The sequence below is a fragment of the Thamnophis elegans genome, chromosome 12, assembly GCF_009769535.1.
Source record: "Thamnophis elegans isolate rThaEle1 chromosome 12, rThaEle1.pri, whole genome shotgun sequence".
Classification (NCBI taxonomy): Eukaryota; Metazoa; Chordata; class Lepidosauria; order Squamata; family Colubridae; genus Thamnophis; species Thamnophis elegans.
The window spans coordinates 25,881,971-25,905,195 of record NC_045552.1 but is presented as its reverse complement, the minus strand read 5'-3'; the positions used below and the strand labels follow the sequence as shown (position 1 = coordinate 25,905,195).

Here is a 23,225-nt window from a genome sequence, read left to right as displayed (position 1 = left end):
GGCATGTGCACACCTAAAAATGAACTTCCAGTTTCCAGCACATGCATGGGTGCCTGGCAACTAGTCTTCCGGTTACTGGCATGCATGCATGCACAACAATCAGCTGGCGGATGCACATACTCACACCAAGAAATGGAAGACCAGCTCTTCCAGTTTCCAGCACTGCCACACGCATGAAGGCCAGCTGACCGTCACATGCATGCCAGAAACCCGGAAGAGGAATGGGCAAAGCTGCAGGTGCCAGTCGACCTGGTTCCACGTGCCACTTTGGGCACGCATGTCATAGGTTCTCCATCCCGGCCCTAAGCAATGGATAGAATCGACAGACAGGCTTGCCTGGAGGTGGTTAGTCCTTGCCAAACCGAGTGGCTGCAAAACCTAATCTAAAATGGGATTACGGCTGCCTGTGGATGGTAGTTGCATGCCTACAGCCCTGTTTCCATTTACCTGAAGGAAATTTATCTTGGCTTGGCTCAGATTGCCAAATGAAAGCCAATTAGACCAAATAATGATATACACATATTTTTAAATAGCCATAAAACACCCCCCACCCCCACCCAGAAAGCTTACTAGAACAGGACAGATTTGAGCCCAGCCTGAAAAGCTAGCTTTCTATCCTGGTTTGCACAGTGATGCTTCTTCAGATTTGTTACAAATCAACAGCTGCGTTTAGGGACCATGTTTCGTTGCATTGGTTTTCATTTGATTTTTCTCCTTTGGAAGCTTAGCGTATGGTTCAAGTCCAGCTTGTGGACTTTCCACCAATTGTTCCAATCCATAAAATGGGTGTTTTCAGTAACCAAGTTGAAAGCATCAAGGGAAGTTCCTCTTCTTTCAAATGCATGCAGCTAAGCAACCCATTAGACCAGCTTCTAATTGCAGCCTGAAGGCTAATGATTTGTCCCCGTCCCATTCCCTCCCACCCACCTCCCCACCAGGACAACTAGGCTAATCTCTGCTTTGATCAGGTATTAGGAGAGGAAGCTCCACTTTCTCCCTTCATCCTCACATAAAAGAGTTTTCCGGCTGCATGGAAGGACTGCTGGCACAGGCACTTCTTCCAAAGCTCCCCACCTCACTCATGCATGAACACGCGCCTTTTAATGCGCTTTTTTCCACTTCTTTCACACCAATGGCAGCCGCCCGGTGTTTACACTGGCTCTCGCAAAGCTTGCAGAATGGGACACAAAACCAACCTGCCTGGCTGGCTGAAGGCCTCCCCTTTTCAACAGCCTTAAGTTCTCAACAAAGGGGCGCTAAGCCAAGGGAGGCTTAGCCGCGAGAGACTCTCACGCCAGCACGGAAGGTGCAGAGACAGGCATCAAAAGCCAAAAGGGGAAAAAAGAAAAAGAAAGAAAAAGAGGAAAGGCAGCGGGGTAACCTGAGAGTGGCTTTGGGCAGGAGGTAAAAGTTTTCACTAGGGGTCAGAGCCATCGGAATGGTGCACCAAGTCATCGGACTCAGCAAAAGTTGGTGTCTGGCTATGCGGCAGGGAAATGGGGAAAAAAAACCCAAAATCCATGGGAACTGAAACCAGGCAGAGGAGATAGGAGGAGTAGAATTTCCTCCTATTTTTCCAGTTTAGATGGACCTATAACAGATGGCCTGGGGGTTGATTTCAGCTTGGGCTTGGAAAGTCAAGCGAAGGACTTTGGCAAAGCACTCAGCTTCTGGAGCTGGGAAGGAATTGCATTGTCTTTGGAGCAGCCATACCTCATGGTGGGCTGAACAAGGAAGCTCAAGAAACACAGGAAGAAACTCCTTCCATTGTTGTGGACACACAAGGCAGCTTGACCTCATCCTGGGGCTCTCTGGAGATTTGTGCCTTGATGTCCATAGATGGCTATGTTGGAAATTATGGGGCTCGGAAATCCAACCTAGCTGAGAAGAACTGTTGGAGGAAGGCTGATGCTGTCTAAAGGGTATCAGAGATACTCACTTCGCTTTGATTGCTGCCTTGAGTAGGGGTTAAATTAGGAGACCTCTAAGGTCTCTTCTCAGCCCTGTGATTCCACGTTCTAAGATAGGATGGGCAAGAAAGAACTTGTTTCATGTTGACAGAGAGTCAAGGCTAAGCCAGCCTCCCTCAATCTGGCCTCTCTCCCAATGGGTTGATTTCAACCTATATAGCCATTCTTGGAAATCTTAGGACACATTGAAGACACATAAAACGAGGCAAGGTTTCTTTCATCTAGTTCATCTGCCATTTTGGAATTGGTGGCCATAGCTACAGACATGCCTGCTAGGACTAAAAATCCACTCATCCATAGATGTACTACCTGAGATGCTTGAAAATTTGGCCCAAGAGGATGACAACTCTTTATTTTACCATGGTTGCCTCTGGGGAAGGTCAACCAGAGACGTCATCGTTTTCAAGAAGGTTCTGTAAGGTAGATCACAGAAAGGACTACAAAAAAAATATGTTGGTTGGTCTCCCAGTCAGCAGGCTTCTTCAGATTATCTGCAACTTTCCATCCTTGGTAGGGAATCCTGGCAAGGTTTGCTTCTGATATCTCCAGGTTCCTTTGATTGTGGGTATGTGAGCTATACATAACAAAATGTCATACTGGATATCTTCTCTTGGTCCTTTTCAAGAAACTGTAGCATTTTGGTAGCCGTTTCAGAAGTTCTCAGGTTTCTTTCCCCCACCATCTGAGGAAGGATCCTCCAAAGCCTTTTTTGTTCCCAAATCCACATGATAGTTCTAGGCTTCAGCCAGAACAGAGACAAAGGCTGCTGTCTTTGGAGGCCAAACCCACAGTAGTCATGTCCTGTGACTGTCCTAGATGCCAGATGCTTTGAGGAGAAGAAAACATAGGGCCAACAGAAGGAAAGAAATTCTTCCTGTTATCACAATGCAAGGCTCAAGGGTCCAATCTGCTCATTTCTTGTGGTGCATATCTTCCATTCCAACACGGCCCCAGACGCCCACCACAAAGGATTCGATCTCGCACTCATTGGTCCCCCTGGCTATGCGGAAGTAGCCGTGTTCACCCCACGCCTTGCCCCAGGAGTTGGCTGCAATCTGAAGACAGAGATAGAATAGGCTGTGAAAGGGGTTTCCAACAGAAGAGCACTGACATTTGTCCAACACTGGAGTTTTACATGTGTATACTTTTAAAGATGCTTACAACAACCCTCAAGCATAGGTCAATAGGGAACTATCTATCAATAGTGAGAGCCAGTTGGATAACTAATAATCTCTCTCCACACGTCATCCTTAGTGAAGTCTGCAAACCAACGTCTGCATTTCCTGTGTCGGATGAGGAGAGCACATCTTTCTCCTTCTGTCCTGGTCACTTTCTACAGGGGCAGAATTGAGAGCATTTTAACAAACTGCATCCCTGTTTGGTTTGGTGGTTGCAGTGCCTCAGAGAGAAAGTCCATTCAGAGAGTGGTAAGGACAGTGGAGAAGATTATAGGAAGCTCGTTTCCTGTTACTCAGGATACTGCTTATAAGCACTATGTGCTTAGAGCTCAAAGCATTGTTAGAGACCCCACACACCCACTTCATGGTCTGTTTCTGTTGCTCTCCTCTGGGAGGAGGTTTCAAAGTATTTCACAATATTTGTTTCTCTTGCCATGTACATGCATACATTTGGACTAGACTGTGTTGTTTCTCTGTGTCATATAAGATATGTGGGTATGCATATTGATTGATTGAGTCATGTTTATGTGATGTATATTGGAGGTGGTGACCCTTTGAGAGCTGCCTGCAAGGAAATTTCATTTTAATGTATGCCGATTAGTGTACATTCAAAATGACAATAAAGTTATTTTAAGTCTAGTGGTTAAGGAAGCCGGATAGAAAGCAGAGGTCTGTGAGTTCTAGGCCTACCTTAGCTATGGAGTTCAGTTGGGTGTCTTTGGGCCAGTCCCCCCCCCCTCTCTTAGCTCACCTCACCTCACAGGGTTTTTGTGTTGAAAATCAGAAGAGAAAGATATGTTGGATAGGATTGCCGTCTTGAGTTATTTGTAAAAATAATAAAGTCAGGATATAAATAAAATTAATAAATAAATTAGTGTAGCCCTGTGTCTATGAACATGAATCTGGGCCACTCCAGGAGACAGGGAAGGACAGGGGAGCCTGACATGCTATGGTCCATGGGATCACACAGAGTTGGGCGTGCCCTATTGACTGAACAGAAACAAGAATTAGGTAGAAGGCGCTGGATGACACCTCAACTGGGGGGGGGGGGTCTTGAGTAAAAAGAGAAAGGAAGAAATGAATAAAAGCATCAGTGTGATCACATCATCATGCCATTACCTTGATTTGTAGACCCTGGGACCAATGGTGACATTTCATGATGATGTCACTACACATCTGAATTGTTTGACAATACTGTACTTTGTTACAGGAATTGTTTTGTGGGAGCTTCCTTATAGAGATTTATATCCTATATGATATATTATAGATAGTCTTTGATTTACAACTGCAATGGAGCGGCCCATCATGTTTGCAAGCTGTGATTGGGTCTGGTGACTGACCCAATTTTATGACCTTTTTTGCAGCGGTCATTAAGTAAACACTGTGGTCATTAAGCAAACCATGGGCTTGCTATGGGCTGGTTTTTGGCACACCTGTGGTAAAATGTGGTCACATGACCACGGGATACTACAAGCAGCTGTAAATGCAGGAGAGTTGCTGAGCATCCAAAATGTGTTCATGTGGTTGTCTGTGTGGGGCAGGCCCAGATGTTGGAAGTTGAGAACTGGGTCATAAATAGCCAAAAGGAGGCCCATAGTATCCTTGAACAGTCACTAAGTTGAGAATAAGGATATGTTCTGGTCACTAAAGGAATCCAGGTAGGACAATAGGCTAGAATTTTTCAGAAGTGTAGTAATTTCCAGGTGTATGACCCTCAACTCCAGAATTCTTTGCATTGTCTGTGCTGGCTGAGGATTCTGGGAGTTGAAGTCCATGTGGCTTAAAGTTACCAAGATTGAGAAATACTGATCTAGAGGGAAACCTCTGGCTGACCTGGTTAAGTGAACTGTGTTGAATCATGATATTGTGAACTTATTGACAGAAGGAATACATTTACTACCGTTCTTGGTGGTGGCACTCACCCAATATTTCCATTTTGACCCATCCGGCTTCTGTTCTTCTCCCCATCTGTGATTTTTAAAAAAGAGTTTGTTAATCATCTAACACAGCTGTAGAGTTTCAAGATGAAGAAGACCAGAGGTGGGTTCCTACCGGTGTGGTACAGTTCAGCCGAATAGGTAGTAACTGTACTGGTTCTATCCTCGGCAGCGCCCTCTTGATTTTCTGTTCTGCACATGCACATAACAATCCTCACTGAAAAAAAGTATTCCCCCCCCCCTCTTTTTTTAAATGTTGTGTGCACGTGCAGACTGTTTTAAGTGCAAACGCACATGTGCACGGAGCACACTTTTTCGGACACCGAACGGGTAGTAATGGCAGCAGGAACCCACCCCTGGAAAAAACAACCATGGGAAAAGAAGAAGTAGGGAATCTATTCTTCTCAAGATGGATATTAGGATATTGTACATGAAAATATGGAAAAGAAACTAGAATGAACACGGAATAGAAAAATTAAAAAGAAATGCAGACTCAATGGACAAGACTGACAATGTGCCATCACCACAGCTTCAAATTTTACCAGCTACATGGGTTTCTTCATGACAATCTGTCCCAGAGGTGGTATTCAGCAGGTTCTGACCAGTTCTGGAGAACCGGTAGTGGAAATTTTGAGTACTTCGGGGAAATGACACCGGCAAATACAACCTCTGGCTGCCCCCCCCCCCGCAATATATTCTCTGCCTCCTGAATCCCAGTTGATCAGGAGGAAATGGGGATTTTACAGTAACCTTCCCCTTCCATGCCCACCAAGCCACAGAACCGGTAGTAAAAAAAATTTGAATCCCATCACTGATCCGTCCCTAATTTTGTCCTTCAGATCTTCCAGCACGGTACTCATCACCCCTATAATAAAGTCCATACAACTTGCTGCCAATTATCAATTTTCTCCTCTTTCTTTCTACCTTTCCCAGAATGACTGACTTCTCCAGAGAGCTGGAACTTTTCCCATCATGTGTTCAAAGAAGGAAAATTTGAGCCTGGACACTTGAGCCTCAAGTGAGAATTCTGGAATAATTTATGATCATAGGCCCGACCATTTTACTGTGTCCCCTTAAAATGTAGTCATTTTCAGCAATTTGGCTACATATAAATTCTACTAATAAACACACAGGTAAAGGTAAAAGTTCCCCTTGTACATATGTGCTAGTTGTTCCCGACTCTAGGGGGGCGATGCTCATCTCCGTTTCAAAGCCGAAGAGCCAGCACTGTCTGAAAACGTATCTATAGTCATGTGGCCGGCATGACTAAATGCCGAAGGTTCATGGAATGCTGTTACCTTCCCACCAAGGTTGTTCCTACTTTTCTACTTGCATTTTTACATGCTTTCGAACTGCTAGGTTGGCAGAAGCTGGGACAAGTAATGGGAGCTCACTCCATTACATGGCACTAGGGATTTGAACCGCTGAACTGCCGACCTTTCTGATTGACAAGCTCAGCGTCTTAGCCACTGTTAAAACACAGGTAGTCTTTAGCTTAAGATGGATGGTTAAGAATAGGAAAAATAAATACATAAATAAAATGATTGGTCACTTAGCAACCATTCAAAGTTCTGACAGATCTATTTGGGGGGTACTTACAACTCCGATTTGAAGTTGCAATAGTCACACACACACACACCCCCCCCCCCGTGATGTGATCGCATTTTGGGTGCCTAGTAACTAGACTGCATTGATGGCTATTTTGCTGAAAACCAACATTTACTTCCAGATTTCAGCCAAACTGTGCCCATAGCAAACTTTCACTTAATGAGTGAAATGATGAATAATTCTAATGAGTAATTTACTTAACAACAATGTGATTAAAAACACAGTGATTCACTTCATGACCATCTCAAAAAGATTATAAAATCGGATGAGTCACATGACTCACCTTCTTTAGAACTGCCATGAGGTACAGTTGTGACGGGCAGGCTCCATTATGGTTGTAACTTAAGCACTACCTGTACACCTTAAATAAATATGATTCGCACAGGTAGTCTCCTTCTCCACAATTCTCCCTGACTTCTGGCTGTACAAGTGGTCTGTCGCAAACCAGAGTTGGTCAGGAACCTTTGGGGAAAATGCACAATGCAGACACACACAACTTATTTCTTCTCTTCAGAAACGAAGAGAAGCCAAAGCGAAGACTTGGCGCTCGATCGAGGGATTTCCCATTTCATTTCTGGCTGATAACCTCATAGAAGAGCCTGATTTTCCTTTAGCAATCAGCACAAGACAATAAGGTTAAATGGAAAACACAGCATGGACTTTCTGGCCGAGGGCCACAGCTCTCCCTGTGCTTCAATTTTTCCTTCATTCCAACAAAAAGGAGAGGTGCATAGCAGCACTTTGATATTCTTGCTGAAATGAGTAACTGGAGCAATCCTGCAGCTCAGAAATCAGGATAAATTGAAGCACACGGGCTGCCGAAAACTAAGGTTTCCTCAGAGTACTGCATTTCATGCATGACAGGGGAATTTAGAAGTTGAAGTCCACCGTCTTCAAGTGGCCAACACTGCCCTAAACTCATCCAAGTAGCATGGTGGTACAAGGGACTCAAGTTCTCCAGATTAGAACATAGAATCATTGGGGAGGGGGGATCTTTTATCGCTTTGCAGCTTTCCTGATCTGCCGCAATCCAGTTCAAATTCTCCCTCAAGTCATGCCCAAATGGTTCAGAAGCTGAGATGCAAAGATTGCCTTTAAAAGGCAACTGTGGTGTGTGTGTGTGTGTGTGTGTGTGTGTGTGTGTGTGTGTAGAAGGCATCACGGAGGAATCCAGCTGCCAAGACTGTAGTACTCTTGGCACAGATCCAAAAGGTTTAATCATCTGCATTTCACAGCACAAAAGATTCGAAAAATTTTCCACAACGCAGATAAAAACAAGCCAACTCTTTCATCCATGCCCAGCACCAAAAACAGAGCTAATACCAGCTTTGGGACCATCCTGCCTGCTTCATTTTCATGACCAAGTTTGATCTAGTTCTAGACAGAGAAATTTTCATTTGTGTGGGTTTTTTCCCCTAATGCTCCTTGAAGAGCAATTCCTATCAATTAATAATATTTATTCAGGAAATGACCAGCAAAATTTAAAAGAACAAAACAAACAAAATCAGAGTAAAGCAAATAAATATAATAAATCAGCAGCTAGCAAAGACCAATCATATCTTGCTTTCATTGAGGCAATAGAACATTTAGCTACTGCACATGTAATCAATGGTTTTAGATCCTAAAGGAGAAAGTTCATCTCAAATTGATCTGGCCACCCAAGTTATTTATCTATTAAGGGTATAAAGTAGATTGACCCAATGTCTCTGTAAAAAGTACACTGTCGTAATACGTGAGAGTATTGCATCCAGTTTTGGTCTATAAAAAAGATGTTGAGACTCTGGAAAAAGTGCACAGAAGAGCAACCAGGGTGATTAGGGGATTGGAGACTAAAACATATGAAGAACAGTTACAGGAACTGGGCCTGGCTAGTCTAGTGAAGAGAAGGACCAGGGGAGACATGATAGCAGCCTTCCAATATTTGAGGGGCTGCCACAGAAAGGAGGGGGTCAAGCTATTTTGCAAAGCCCCTGAAGGCCAAACAAGGAACAATGGATGGAAACTGACCAAGGAGAGATTCAACCTAGAAATAAGGAGGAACTTTCTGACAGTGAGAACAATCAACCAATGGAACAGAAGTTGCCTTTGGAAGTTGTGGGAGCTTCATCACTTGAGACTTTCAAGAAGAGATTGGTGTGCCATTTGTCAGAAATGGTGTAGGGTCTCCTGTTTGGGCAGAGATTGATTAGATGACCTACAAGGTTCCTTCCAACTCTGTTAATCTGAATTTATCTAAGATGATCAAAAGTCTGGAGACTAAAACATACGATGAACGGTTGCAGGAACTGGGCATGGCTAGTCTAGTGAAGAGAAGGACCAGGGGAGACATGAGAGTGGACAAGTTGTGGGGGCTTCCTCACTTGAGACTTTCAAGAAGAGATTGAACTGCCATTTGTCGGAAATAGTGTAGGGTCTCCAGCTTGAGCGGGGGGGGGGGGGGGTTGGACTAGATGATCTATAAGGTCCCTTCCAACTCTGTTAATCTGTTATCTAATCTGTTATCTGTCTTAGACTTCACCTGTCTTGATGAAGTGCAGAGGGAAGAATGTTAAATCTAATTTTAAAGAATGTCTCAGCTTAGGGAAGGTTAGATTTAGTAAGTAAATTTCTGCTCCCAGGAGCTGCTGTTGATCATATGGAAGGAGCCTATTAACTTCAATCTGAAATCCCACATCACTTCTTCTTTAAATAATTAATGGCTTGGCTTGAACCTAATGATTTTAAGAATGGTGGAGAAAAGCCCATATGAAGGCATCTTATGCGCTACCACCTATTTCCAGGATGAGGTAAAACTATATTAGAAGTAAAGGTAAAAGTAAAGGTTCCCCTCGATCTGTGCTAGTTGTTCCCAACTCTAGGGGGCGGTGCTCATCTCCGTTTCAAAGGCAAAGAGCAAACACTGTCCGAAGATGTATCCGTAGTCATGTGGCTGGCATGACTAAACGCTGAAGGCGCACGGAACGCTGTTACCTTCCCACCAAAGGTGGTTCTCCTCTTTTTCTACTTGCATTTTTTACGTGTTCATTGCTAGGTTGACAGAAACTGGGACAAGTAATGGGAGTTCACTCTGTTACGTGGCGTTCTGCAAATGGAATTTGGAGACTTCTGCCCCTGAACCAGAGGTAGCTTTGAGTCTTCAAGAGTGTTAGATCTTGACAATGCTGTCCGTCATGAAGTGGGCCTGGCTATCCTCTCTCTTCCTGCAAGCTGGAAGAGTTGACATGCTCTGAGAGTTATCAATTACCATATTTTTCGGAATATAAGATGCATCAAGGTTTTGAAGAGGCAAATTTTTTAAAAAAGTTTTTGCCCTCTGCAAACCTCCCAAAAATGGCCCATTTTTCATGAAAGCGCCCCTCCCTTTTTTAAAGGGCATGAATAGCCTTTAGGAGGCTTGTAGAGTGTTCCTGGGGGCTGGGGGGCAACATTGAGCAAAAAATGGCCCGTTTGTCATTTGTTTCTGCCCTCCTCAGCCCCCAGGAGCACTCTGGAAGCCTCATAAAGGCTATGCACGGGCATTTTTGCAAAGGGAGTGTGGTTTCAGGAGGCAAAAAATGCTGTATTCAGTATATAAGATGCACCCAGATTTTGAGCCTCTTTTTTGAGGGAAAAAGGTGTGTCTTATACTCCGAAAAATACGGTATATAGTGTCACCTGATGGGATTCAAGAAGTAAGCCTTCTCTGCTGTAGGGCTTCCCCCTTGGAGTGATATCTATCTTGCTCTTCTTCAAATGAGCCCTTAAAACCTGCCTCTTTCCCCAAGCTTATACCAAGCCAGTTTGGTGTAGTGGTGAAGCTGATGGCTAGAAACCAGGAGATGGTGAGTTCTAGTCCCACCTTAAGTATGAAAATTTGCTGGTTGACTTTGACCAATCATCAAGAAAGGTGAATTTCAGAGCACTTACCAAAATGATGGTGAGTTCTAGCCAGTGGTGGGATTCAAATAATTTAACAACCGGTTCTCTGCCCTAATGACCAGCTGGATAGGCGGGGCTTAGTGGTCATGTGATAGGGTGGGCATGGCCAACTCAATGTCACTCACATCAATGGGCGCTTTGCCTTAGCTGTTACAATGCAATAAGAGTTAACCAGGGAGGGAGGGTTAACCACCGAGGCAGTTTCTGTAAGCAGGGCAATAAAGATCAGGCTGTTTCCTTCCTGCCTTCCTTACAGGATTAGCCCTGGAAAGTGGAAAAAAACAAAAGGAGTTTTCTTCCAACAACCAATTCTCTGAGCTGCTTAGAAAGTTAACAACCGGTTCTCCCGAATAGGTGCAAACTGGCTGAATCCCACCACTGGCTCTAGCCCTGCCTTAGGTACAAAACTTGGTTGGAAGACTTTGGGCTAATCACCAGGAGATTGTGAATTCTAGTTCCCTCTTACAGTAGTCCCCTTTTGGCCAATCACTCTCTCTGAGCCCAACCTACCTCACAGTGGGAAAAATAGGAGGAAGAAGGAATATTAGCTATATTTGCTGCAGATTTTTTTTTAAAATTGATAAATAAATAAAATAGAATAAATGGCAGGTTTTTGCAGAGTGATTGTAATAATTTTGTGTTATTTTTATATTTTTCTCTATTCTATATTTTTACATTCATATTGTATGTTGCCTAGACTCAGGATGGAGTTGGGCAACCTATGAATTTAATAAATAAATAGTTAACTAACAAGCTAATTAACTAACTGGTCTGCTTTTAAATCATCCAAGCGAATAGTAATCATCATTCCATCTTGGGACAATACCTTTTAAAGATAAAATAATGCAAAGGTATTGCGAGAAAAGAACATAAACCTGGAGGATAAAAAATAAACCAAATATTTGAACACCAGTAGTGTAAAACTATCTAAAAAACTATTTTAAAAAATCAATTTGAAATCCCCTGTTATCAATCTGCTATCAGTAAATGGCAGATGTTATTGGCTGCAGGACTCTGCCTGGTAATTGTGTGGGTGACAGTAGCTGTTTAAAATGAACAGGTTGAGATAAATTCATCACAGCAACCAGGAACACAGAGGAGCAAGGGAGAAATAGGTGGCTTTGTTTTCAGCTGTTGTACAGAAGGGGCAATAGAGGAACACATCTCACAGGTTAATGGTGTGCAGTGTGAGAGGAAGTCATTCATTTTGCCTGTCTGAAATCTTTTGGTCAGCATTACCAGCTGACTCTCAGCTAGTATATGAATCAATATTGGCTATTTGCTTTTATTATGAATGGCTTATGTTACTATATAATTGTTTCTGATTAAACCAATATTCGCTGTTTGCTTCTGATATGATATACTGCTAGAAATCATTTATTAAGAGTTAAACTTTGTTATTGGCTTCTGCTTATATTATTGTATAGTCAAAAATTAGTTGTTTTCTAGCCTAGCAAATTGTAACCTTAATTCTGGATGGCATTACTGCAAATGTTATCTCACTGCTGCATCTCCCTTCTATTCTTGGCTTCAAAGCTAGGCACATTCTTGAAAACATAGAAGAAATTCTTACACGGGAATATCAGGCCCTATAGATAAAGGAACCAAACTAGGGAGTTTTCCTGGCTCATAAATCCTTAAAGCATTCTTCCGAAAAACAATTTGGCAAAGTGGGGCTTCCACTCCCTACCCAAGACTATAGGAGTCCTCCATAAATAAGGCAGACAGAGACAGGAGCGTGAACAAAAGAACGCATTAAAGATCACGGTGGTAACAAACCTTTGTCTCTGATTGGATAAACTTTGTTTCTATCTTCCTAAAATGTATATAATACTCTGAGTCCCTCTTGCAGGGTATGGCTATTCCTTACATGCTTTTGTTTGTATGTTTTGGATATAGTTTGTCACCCAGCTTTTGCTATGGCCATAAATAAAAGCTGATATTTTTTGCAAGCCTCGTCTCGAGTCTCCACTCTCTTTGGCATTTCAGTGGCTCTGGGAAACTGCTGGGACATTACAATGACTTGATCCACTTCAATCTTCAGTTGACTTTTTTCCTAATTGGAAGGATCCCAAACTTCCTAACCTTTTCTTAACTGAAAATGTTCCAGTTGCTCTTTTCCAGCCTATTATTGACACTTTAGTCCTTTTTCAACCAGAATGGTAGAGAGTATCCTAATGCAGACATCCAGCAGATTTGTAAAACATAGGGTGTCCTCAGAGGATGAGTATAAAAGTAAAAATTGTGGTAGTGATGGCGTGGTTGAAAATCTGTCTGTTTTTTATAGCAATAGCACTTAGATTTAGATACTGCTTCATGGTGCTTTGCAGCTCTTTCTATGTGATTTACAGAGTTAGCCTATTGCCCCCAAAATCTGGGTCCTCATTTTACCGACTTCAGAAAGATGGAAAGCTGAGTTAACCTTCAGCTGGTCAGAATCAAACTCCTGGCAATCAGCAGAGTCCGCCAGCAATACTGCATTCTAACCACTGCACCCTCACGACTCTTTATAGGTGACACTGTGTATGAGACAGTGTGTGTGTGTTTGTGTGTATGCATTCTTGTTAACACTATCACTTTGTAAATTTTCTACCTGCATTTGGGGTTGCGTTACCTTTTGTTACCTTTTGTTTCCTCATTGAAAATGGGGTAGTATAAAGTTATAGATCACTTAGGACTGACACCTGGAAATTTAACAAATAGTAAAGGGTTATAGTGTATTAAAAATACTGATAAGAGTGCAAACAGAGTTCTGGCTGGTTCTGAAAATCTGGATTGGGGTAGACAGAGAGCAAAATTTACTGCTTGAGAACAGGACAATAATGAATTGCTAACACATTTCCGGGGCCAATAAATAATGGGTAGGATGATAAATTTGAGCAAAATTCTGGACGCCACCAGATGTAAATAAAGCTACAGCCCTCCAGAGAAGGCCCATAATTTCATATATGCAGGTAGTACTCAACTTACAATGGTAATAGAGCCTGACCATGTGACTAACCTGATTTTGTGACTTTTTTGTCGTGGTCATTAAGCAAACACCATGGTTGTTAATGCTATGAGCCTAAAATTTTTACAGTAAACTTTATTCTCAGTTTTCACATGAATATATCATCACGCTTAAATCTTTTTTTAATTCCATCCCATTGTCGCTGTGAGGCATTTTCGCTGAAAACTGGAAATAAATGCTGGTTTTCAGTAAAAAAAAAAAGTCATAAATCAAGTCAAAAACTAACTGTAGCTTTGAGTTTTCCTGGCACTGTTATCTACTGCTTGGAACCGCAGTGCCAAAACAAACACAACTTTGACATTTCTCATTAGAAAAAGTATTCACTCGCAAAGGGACACCTTGGATTTGGGTTTCTTGTTGATTTCCCTGATCTCACTCACCCAGTAATTTTGACAGAATGGGTTCCATGTTGTCGGTATTGTTCTGGCTTCCCAGCTGCTACAGGAGTATGCTGATAAATCCCACTTTGATACACAAAGAAGTCTTCATGCACTTCCATGATGGCTGCAGAGGAATGGAAAAGGAGGTAAATTATGGATTTAGGCTAGAAAAGGATCTGACACAAACACGCTATTCTTCATAACTCAAATGCCAATATTTCTGGGCTTACCCACACTACAAAAGTTAGGGAACTGGGCAGAAGTCTAGAGCTTATCGAATTCTCCAACCAGTTTCTATACTTCTTGCATCAAAGAGGACCAGGCATAGGGCCATGACATATGGAAGACTTTGTTGCTTGCATAGAAGGTGGAAGCAGGAAGGACCTTGTTATGGTCAAGCAATTTGGCCTGTTGGTGGCAGTTGTCTCTTGCTTTCCCCATCCAGCTAGTCAAGCTTAATGATACTTGACCAGACATAACATTTTACACCCTTTGCTCATGCAGTTGTAGAAAGCTGAAGATCAGAGTTTAGTCCTCTCAAGATGAACCACAAACAAGCTTCTAAAGACCAGTCATAACTGCACTTTAGGGTGTCTTCTACTCCAATTTCCAAGATGTTTGGTTTTCCCCAGTTCAACTCATAAGAACCCAACCTTAGAAAGTTAAGGACGTCCACTTAATGAGGTGGGACAGAGGGCATGAGTAGGAGGGTCACAGGAATATTATGGACTGTTCTAACCAAAAAGCATTAAAATTGCATGCAAGGAACAGCTTCGGGCATCCAGCAGGTTTGAAAGTTTGTTTCCTCAGCTTGCTTCTGATTTGGCATTAATGCCAGTGATATTTAACCCTGAGAGGTTTTGGAAGGAGGTCTGGACTGTTTCCTGATTCATGATTGGCCCAGATGACTAAGGCTGCAAATTACTGTCCAGAGAGAGTGTTGCTCATTTTCCTTTTCCTGGTGACCTCTTGGGCAAATCCATGCAGGTTTTTAAGAACATTATGGAAAAGTTTTCTTATTATTTTCTTCCTGGAGTTTTTGTTCTTTCGGCTTCCTTGGTATTTCCTTCATAGACAGCCCTGGTATTTTCCATTTCCCACTGAAACCAGTTAAATCAATGCGGAAGGCACTGAATCATTTAATAGTCATAAAGGCTATGTTCACAAAAGTTGCTAAACTGGATCAAGCTGACCAATAGCAGTAGCAATAGCAATAGCAGTTAGACTTATATACCGCTTCATAGGGCTTTCAGCCCTCTCTAAGCGGTTTACAGAGTCAGCATATTGCCCCCAACAATCCGGGTCCTCATTTTACCCACCTCGGAAGGATGGAAGGCTGAGTCAACCTTGAGCCGGTGAGATTTGAACAGACGAACTGCAGAACTGCAGTCAGCTGAAGTAGCCTGCAGTGCTGCACTCTAACCACTGCGCCACCTCGGCTCAAGATGAAAGCTATTCACACTTGAATGAAACTGTTAGATTAACCTTGTCTGGTTAAATGTGGAGAGGGCAGCACCACCAGTTCCTGCCAGTTTTTGTAATAATTGTGCTGTGAAAACTATAGAGGGAACTTTGCTATGTTTCTGACCCTCCTCATGGCTTCCAAAAAAGTCATGATTGACCTTTCAGCCAAAATACTTTATTCCTTTGTATTGGAAAGAAAATGTACATTCCCGCAACCAGCTAGGTAAAGGTAAAGGTTCTCCTCACACATACATGCTAGTCATTCCTGACTCTAGGGGGCGGTGCTCATCTCCATTTCAAAGCCAAAGAGCCAGCGCTGTCCATAAACGTCTCCGTGGTCATGTGGCTGGCATGACTAAATGCGGAAGGCACACAGAACGCTGTTACCTTCCCACCAAAGGTGGTTTCTATTTTTCTACTTGCAATTTTTACATGCTTTCAAACTCCTAGGTGGGCAGAAGCTGGGACAAGTAACAGGAGCTCACTCCGTTATGCAGTGCTAGGGATTCGAACTGCCGACCATTCTGATTGACAAGCTCAGTGACTTAGCCACTGAAAGGTTTGTCGTTGAATGAATTGTGAGAAGCAGCCTTGCATTTTAACTTGCTGTATGAACCAGATCCTCGTATTAAGTCATCGCATGATTCATTTTCTTTGGTCACTGCATTTTCTATGAACACAGCTATTGTTCACAGTCCAACAACACTGCCTTTGTTCACTAAGGTTCAGGCTTCAGCATGTTGTGGGAATCCAATGATAGTCAATTATCTGTGGCTAAGAATGGCTCCTTTTTAAAAAAAAACAACACAGAGATCTGCTTTGACTCCTTCATTTATTTTATATGATGTTGTCTTTTTGGTTTTCTGTTATAGAACAATTCAAGGATATTTCCTTTTGCCTTCTGGAGAACAGAAAAGTGAATTGTTGCTTCCTAAACAGCTTAAGATTTGAGGGACCGTTGCGTAAATAGCTAGTTGCAAACTTCTCCATTATAAGTGAGCATAACTTCGCCAAACTATAAGCAGGCTGTTACAAAGCAAATTAGAATGTCTGTATGGGAATAAATAGGTTAAATACAAAAAAAAATATTGCTGGAATTTGCTTTCTTAGATTCTTTCCATGCATAATTCTCACGGAGTTCTCTTTAGCAAGATTTATTGAGATGAAGTCAATAGGTTGCAAGAATTCCAGCCACTGGACTATTTCCAATTTAAAGGCATTACCTCCCTGTGAACATTAGGGCAGAGACCTTCTGGCCTTCTTTCTGGCAACTTTCCTATGATCTCGTGAGAGAGATGGTCTACTCACTGACATTGGAGGAGCTTGCAATGGATTATTTACACAACAATCTCTTGATTCTTAGTAGTCTTGAAAAAAATCATTTTTTAAAAAAAATACAGACATTGGATACTAATAAAGGGGTAACTAAGTCACCGCTTTCCAATACAAATCATTTCTCTTTTGTGTGACTTTCCACCCTGATGTGTATTTCAGAGAGCCCACCTCACCTTGCACAGGTCCATTTTCCATTAACTCCTTCATGATCTCCTTCTCCTACAAGCAAATGACAGGTGCTAGATCAACAGGGAATCAAAAGCAATTATTCATTCCTCGTGGCTTCTCTCTAGATGAGGAGCTTATGTTCTGATCAACTTAATGGCCAAGTTGATCCTAGTAACAAATTTTTCTGTCTTGGTGCTCCCCAGTGTCCATCATCACCAACCCCTATGGTTAGAGTCAGAGGATTGATGTGTGCTATAATACTGGCATTTAGAGAGTGCCTGGAGAATAGAATAGGATGGGATGGGATGGGATGGGATGGAATGGAAGAGAAGAGAAGAGAAGAGAATTCTTTATTGGCCAAGTGTGATTGGACACACAAGGAATTTGTCTTTGGTGCAGATGCTCTCAGTGTATATAATAAAAAATAAAATACATTAATCAAGAATAAAATCACTTAGTGATAGTCAAGGTTACCAACAAGCTATCAAATTGTTCTAGTAAACAAATAAAACAATATAAATTGAAAGATACAAGCAACATGGTTATAGTTATAAGTGGGAAGAGATAGATACTAGAAAGGAAGAGAAGAATAATAGTAATACAGTCTTAATAAATTATTTGATTGTGTTGGGAATTAATTGTTAAGCAGAGTGATGGCATTTGGGGGGAAAAAACTCTCCTTGTGTCTAGTTGTTCTGGTGTGCAGTGCACTATAGAGTTGTTTTGAGAGAAGAAGTTGAAACCATTTTTGTCCATGATGTGAGGGGTGTGTAGATATTTTTACAGCCCTCTTTAACTCATGCAGTATATAGGTCAAACTGTATACAGGTCAAACTGAAAATCAATATATAATCATGCTGATATTACTGAATAACAGAGACTACCAAGAACTCCCTTAACTTTCTTCACATTTCTCCCAAGAATTTCAACACAAATTTTCAGAGATGCTTCGCTGGGCCCATTGTCCTACCAAAATAGAGCCTGGTGCATCCAGTCTTGACATACTGTACCAAAATGGGTGACCATATTCTCCCAGTCTTAGTGGAGTTAAGCCACTGACTACAGATAATCCTCAACATATGACCATAAGAATGGTGGTGGTGCAGTGGTTAGAATGCAGTACTGAAGACTACTTCTGCTGACTACCACTGCCAGCAGTTCGCAGTTCGACCCTGACATGGCTCAAGGTTGACTCAGCCTTCCATCCTTCCAAGGTCGATAAAATGTGGACCCAGATTGTTGGGGGCAACATGCTGACTCTGTAAACCGCTTAGAGAGGGCGGTAAAAGCACTGTGAAACGGTTTATAAGTCTAAGTGCTACTGGTAAGTGCCATAGGTCACCCATGTGACCTATCCATTTTGCTATTTTTTTGAAGCAGTCATTAAACAAACACCATGGTTGTAAAGCAAGTATTGCGGTTGTTAAGTGAGTATTGTGTTTGTTAAGTGAGTATTGTGTTTGTTAAGTGAATCAACTACTCACTATGGGGCAGTTTTGCTAAACACCAGAAAGAAATGCTGTTGTTTTGGCAAACGTTTTAATTAGAGATGCTGTTTTATTGTCCTATTAATTTTTTCCCTTCCCCAACAGCAAATTGTTGCTGTAAAGCAGTTCCCTTTTTTAGTCTATCCTTTTTAATGTAAAGATTGGTCAAAGACTATAATAAAGAAATTTGATTTGTTGACCACTGCTCTACTTAAACTGAATAGCAATGTCTGGTCTTATTTCCATATAACCCTGACCCCACCTCACAAATTTTACCAGCATGCTAAGAAGAAAAAAAGGAAGAACTTACATTTGAGGAGAGACGATATGCAGGTGTGGATTGGTAGATCTCATTGAAATCCGTTTGTGAGTTGGGGCAACGTGCTGTGGCTTGCCTCTTCCCCCTGCCAGTGGATCGGGTGTGCATCATGCAAGGTGGACTGGCGAATGAGCTCTCATTTTCCTGGCTGGTAAAGGGGTAGCATTCATCGGTCACCACCCTAGAAGACCCAAGAGAGAAAAGAGAATGGCTTGGAAGTTCTCTTGGAACTCAGGACTCATGCCCAGGCTCACTTCCAAAGATCAAACTGTTCACGAACTAGCTTAGCACTGCTTGAAGATCGTGGTGATAAATAGCAACCTAGAGAAATGTGACCCAGACTGTTGACTAACACAAAGCCACTGAACCATAGAATCATATGCTGTCCACCCTCTACCCTATGTTCTCTAAACATCTTTCTCCTGAACTTCTGCAGGAAACCAAGGATTGTCATGCAGAATACAGAACAGCAGAATTGGAATGAACCTTGTAGGTCTTCTACTCCAACCCCCTGCCCAAGGTGTAAAAAGGCACTGAGTGCCTAAACCAGAACGTGCGTGCATATGGGCACGCCAGAGCGCCCGAACCTGAAGACCAGCTGGCCAGCACACGCATGCCTGTTTTTTTGGCCATTTTCAGGTGACCTTTTGGGCTATTTTTGGACAGTTTTTCAAGCCAAAAATGGCCTAAAAACAGCTGAAAATGGCCCTGAAAATGACCCCAAAACAGCTTGAAAAGGGTCTAAAAATGGCCGGAAAACAGCCCAGAAAGCAGCCTGTTTTGGGGGCATTTTTCAGGCCTTTTTCCAGTGCTCTGGTGCCTGCAAAGACCAGCTGGTGACAGTGCACATGCCCACAGAGAGGGCTCTGAGTGCCACTTCTGGCACCGTGCATAGGTTCGCCATCATGGCCTTACACCATCCTGGATAAATGACTGCCCAATCTTTTTGGAAGACCTCCAGTGATGGAGCATTCAAAACTCTGGGGAGTTAAGCTTTCCATGGATTAATTGATGTCATTGTCAGAAAAGTTCTCCCTAGTTCCAGTCATAGCCTAGTCGAATATCATAGTGGGTTGTACTCTTGGAAATGAATGTCCCTTTCAGTATTCCCATGTTGCTGGCCTCACGGGAAAATCCAAATTGTCCCAAGCTCATTTGCAGAAAAGGCCCATCGACCACTCACCCCCTCCTGCGCAGGAACCACCAGGCCCCGTCCACACGGCCTCCATTGCAACCTTGTTGGTGGCGAGTGTTGCAAGACAGCAGGTTCTGGGGGGACAAGGCGGGTGTCATGTGTCCCATGGAGTGGATCGAGATCCGGTCAGAGGCCACCGCTGGAGAGAAAAAAGAAACTTGTGGTTAGAAACCTGTTGCATTTCTTGCATCCAACTCTCCAGCTGTTGATCCAGAATCGAAGGACAGGAAAAGGGGAACTGAGGGCCAGTGAGGAGAGGGACAAAAACATTGAAATGCAAGCCCACAAGCATGAGAAAAAGGAATCCGATCATGCTTGAGAAGGCTAATGTAAAATATATTCATATGTATCTCTTGACCCTGCAGGTGCTTAAGAGATTTTCAGAAGCCAATCAAGGCTAAGTAGGTGTTGTGGCCCGCCAGCTGAGCTGGCAGCAGATTCGGACAGCTAAGAGGTTGGGGAGGAACATGGGCCAGTCCTGGAGTCTGGGGAAGGCTCTGATGAGGGCTCTGTGTTGGAGGCAGAGAGGGGGCCATCTGACAGTTATCAGTTGCCTTCAGAGCCAGACATCAGTAGGGCAGAAGAACAGCTGGAGCCTGTTACCAGTGTGCGCATGTGCAGAGTTGCCAGACAAAGGGAACAGCTAAAGAACAGGAGTCAACTAGAGAGTAAGATCCACAGGTGGATGTTAAATGGCCCCTCCCAGAGAAAATAAAGAAGAGCGAAAGGGGAGTGGAGGTTGCAGGAGACAATTAGCTTGTTTAATCGTGACTCTCAGAGGCTCCTTGCCACGTTTTGAAGATATCGGTCTGGCAGCTCTCCAAGCCAGATAAGGTCTATGACTGTATATTCACCTGCTGGATGTGAATGAGAGGAATTCACAGTAACTTAATAAAAAGGTGGGGGGGTGGTTGTCAGGAGAAGTGGTTTGGGGACGCCTAGGTCAGAACAGTAGGAAGAAGAGTTTCTCCTGGAATCGAGTGAACAAGTCCAAAGAAACTGAGGGTCCAGTCATCTTATCCTTGTGCAGATGATATGGAGTTAAATGAATTGAGTATATTTGCTCAGGGCCTTACAATCTTAATTGGAACCAGAATTTCTACTCTGCAGCAAGGCGAGTTGCTAAGCCAGGCAAATCCAATTTCATGACCATTTTTGCCACATTGTGACATGAATTGCTGCAATTGTTAAGTGAAGCACAGACTCATTATGTGAATCTGGATTCTTTCAATGACTTTGCTTGTCGGGAGCTGGCTCTGAAGGTCACCAATGGAGACTCCGGAAAGCTGCAATCGTTCTAAATACATGCCAGTTGCCTACCATCCCAATTTTGAACAAGTGACCATGGGGTTACTGCAAGGGTCAAAGATTCCAGGACCAGTTGTAAATCTCATTTTTCAGTGTCATTGGAACTTCAAATGGTCACTAAGTAAGTCAAGGACTATCTCATAAATCTGTGTCTTTTAATGGGCTTAAGTACGAAGACAGAACTGGCAGCCTTTTGAAGGCCAAGGCCAGCAATTCATGCCTTAAAGAGCTACATGCCACCAAGGGGCAGGGGCAGTGGTGAGTTTCTACCGGTTCAGATCGGTTCAGCCGAACCGGTAGTGGTTTGGCAGCCTGGGTTGCTGGAAGCGAAAGTGACCCAGGCAGGCCTGCCATGCCCCGTACCGGTTCTCCAGACGGTGCCTTAGGCGCCACCATCTTGTTTTTTGCTTCTGCACATGCACAGAACAATTTTTATTGTATTGTGCATGCATGTGCAGTGCACATCAAGCACATGTGCAGCACGCCACAAGCAAACCAGCAGTAGTGCCTGCTGTAACCCACCCCTGGGTGGGGGCCATATCACCTATGAAGTTGGAATAAGTTTGGAGGATGTATTTTTTTAAAGAAATACTTTGAGAGTACCCAAAGGACATAAGAAGCAGGCAACATTTTGCACATCACAGGGGAGGACAACTTCCCCTACTTACCCCAGACAGTCATTTGTCCAAATGATATAAGGACTGCTGTCTTGGGTAAGGGTGGACTAGAAGACCTCTAAAGTTACGTCTAGTTCTAGGGTTCTATGATTCTATGCTCTGGCTGTCACATTTGCATCCAAGGATTGCTACCTGCTGTGGAAAAGGCCCATGATCCCCCACAGTTGCCTTGATCCAGAGGCTCATGGATCATCCCGGACCACTTATCAGCAGCATTGAAATGTGGAGGGAGCACTTCATTGGTGGCCATGTTGATCTGCAGAAAACAGAGGAAAGCAGAAAGAGAATGAATCACTCAACTGTCAGGCCTGCAGCCATCTTTTCTTTTGGATCTTTGGCCTGCCACACTTTCTATTATTCTACTATGCATTTTCTATTATGGGAAAATGGGAGTGGGGATTGTACGGAGTTACATACTATGTAGCCATAACAAAAAATTTTTTACAAAGCCAAGATCATCCTTTGTCTCTGCACCTCTGCACCTGACTGGAATTGGATGGGTGGAACTGCCAGCATGGCAGTGGAAGATTGCACCTTGTGATGGACTTATGAGTGCGGGGGCAAGATCTTGAACTTTCAACTGGGTGGGGAAACCCATGAAGCTTTTAGATTCAAGTTTTCCCAGATGTGCCAACATGGCTCTCTTAATAAATTGGAACTTTGAGCAGTACTTTGCCTTGGACTCTGATTTACCTTTGGATGCTCTTTGGAACCCTGACGACAACAATTTTCCCAGGAGGCATAGGAAAAGAGTGATTGGGGGAGAAGGTCTATGAACATTCTGAGATCCCAACCAGATCCCCCAGAGCAGGAACTGCTATTGCATAAATCTTTAGGTAAAATGGTTGTTCTCCTATATGGCAACTTGGAATGGAGACACTCAACCTTTGTCATGTTGGAAGAAATGTCCATCTGGGTTCAGTTCCAAGACACTGGAAACATGGAGGCTGCTTGGAAAGATGGTTTTAATGATGGACAGGATCACATGGTTTGAGGTCCTGGGGAAAGGGGGATCACATGCCTCAAAGATATTGAAGAAGAAAAAAAAGGACTGGCTTGCTGAGAGTCCCTGGGTTTTATGCCCTCTGTTGGGCCCCACCCTGGGGCCTTCTGCTCCACAGTGCAAGAAATGCACTCTGATTGGCTTTCAGACTCCCATGGGGCGATGCAGGGTCAACTCTGTAGGCTATGCTTTGAGTCCAAGTTTGGTTGAGCCTTGCTGGGCGGTGATGAAATGAAAGAGCTTTGGGATTCCCATTATGGCTCTGCCT

The 23,225-nt window shown here is 43.2% G+C and overlaps 1 protein-coding gene across 2 annotated transcripts in view; it reads right to left on the bottom strand.

Annotated features, from left to right (window-relative positions):
• Positions 1–1,107: 1,107 nt before the first annotated feature.
• The window catches only part of TINAGL1 (tubulointerstitial nephritis antigen like 1), a 44,572-nt gene continuing 22,454 nt past the window's right edge, over positions 1,108–23,225 (bottom strand). For both annotated transcript variants that reach the window (XM_032227365.1, XM_032227364.1), the window contains exons 6-12: positions 22,087–22,210; positions 19,958–20,108; positions 18,766–18,955; positions 16,974–17,019; positions 14,002–14,125; positions 5,071–5,116; positions 1,108–3,025 (exon numbers count right to left, since the gene is read on the bottom strand). In XM_032227365.1, the coding sequence (XP_032083256.1) occupies positions 2,882–3,025; positions 5,071–5,116; positions 14,002–14,125; positions 16,974–17,019; positions 18,766–18,955; positions 19,958–20,108; positions 22,087–22,210 (825 nt within the window). In that variant the 3' untranslated portion in view covers positions 1,108–2,881. The remainder of the gene's footprint in view (positions 3,026–5,070; positions 5,117–14,001; positions 14,126–16,973; positions 17,020–18,765; positions 18,956–19,957; positions 20,109–22,086; positions 22,211–23,225) is intronic.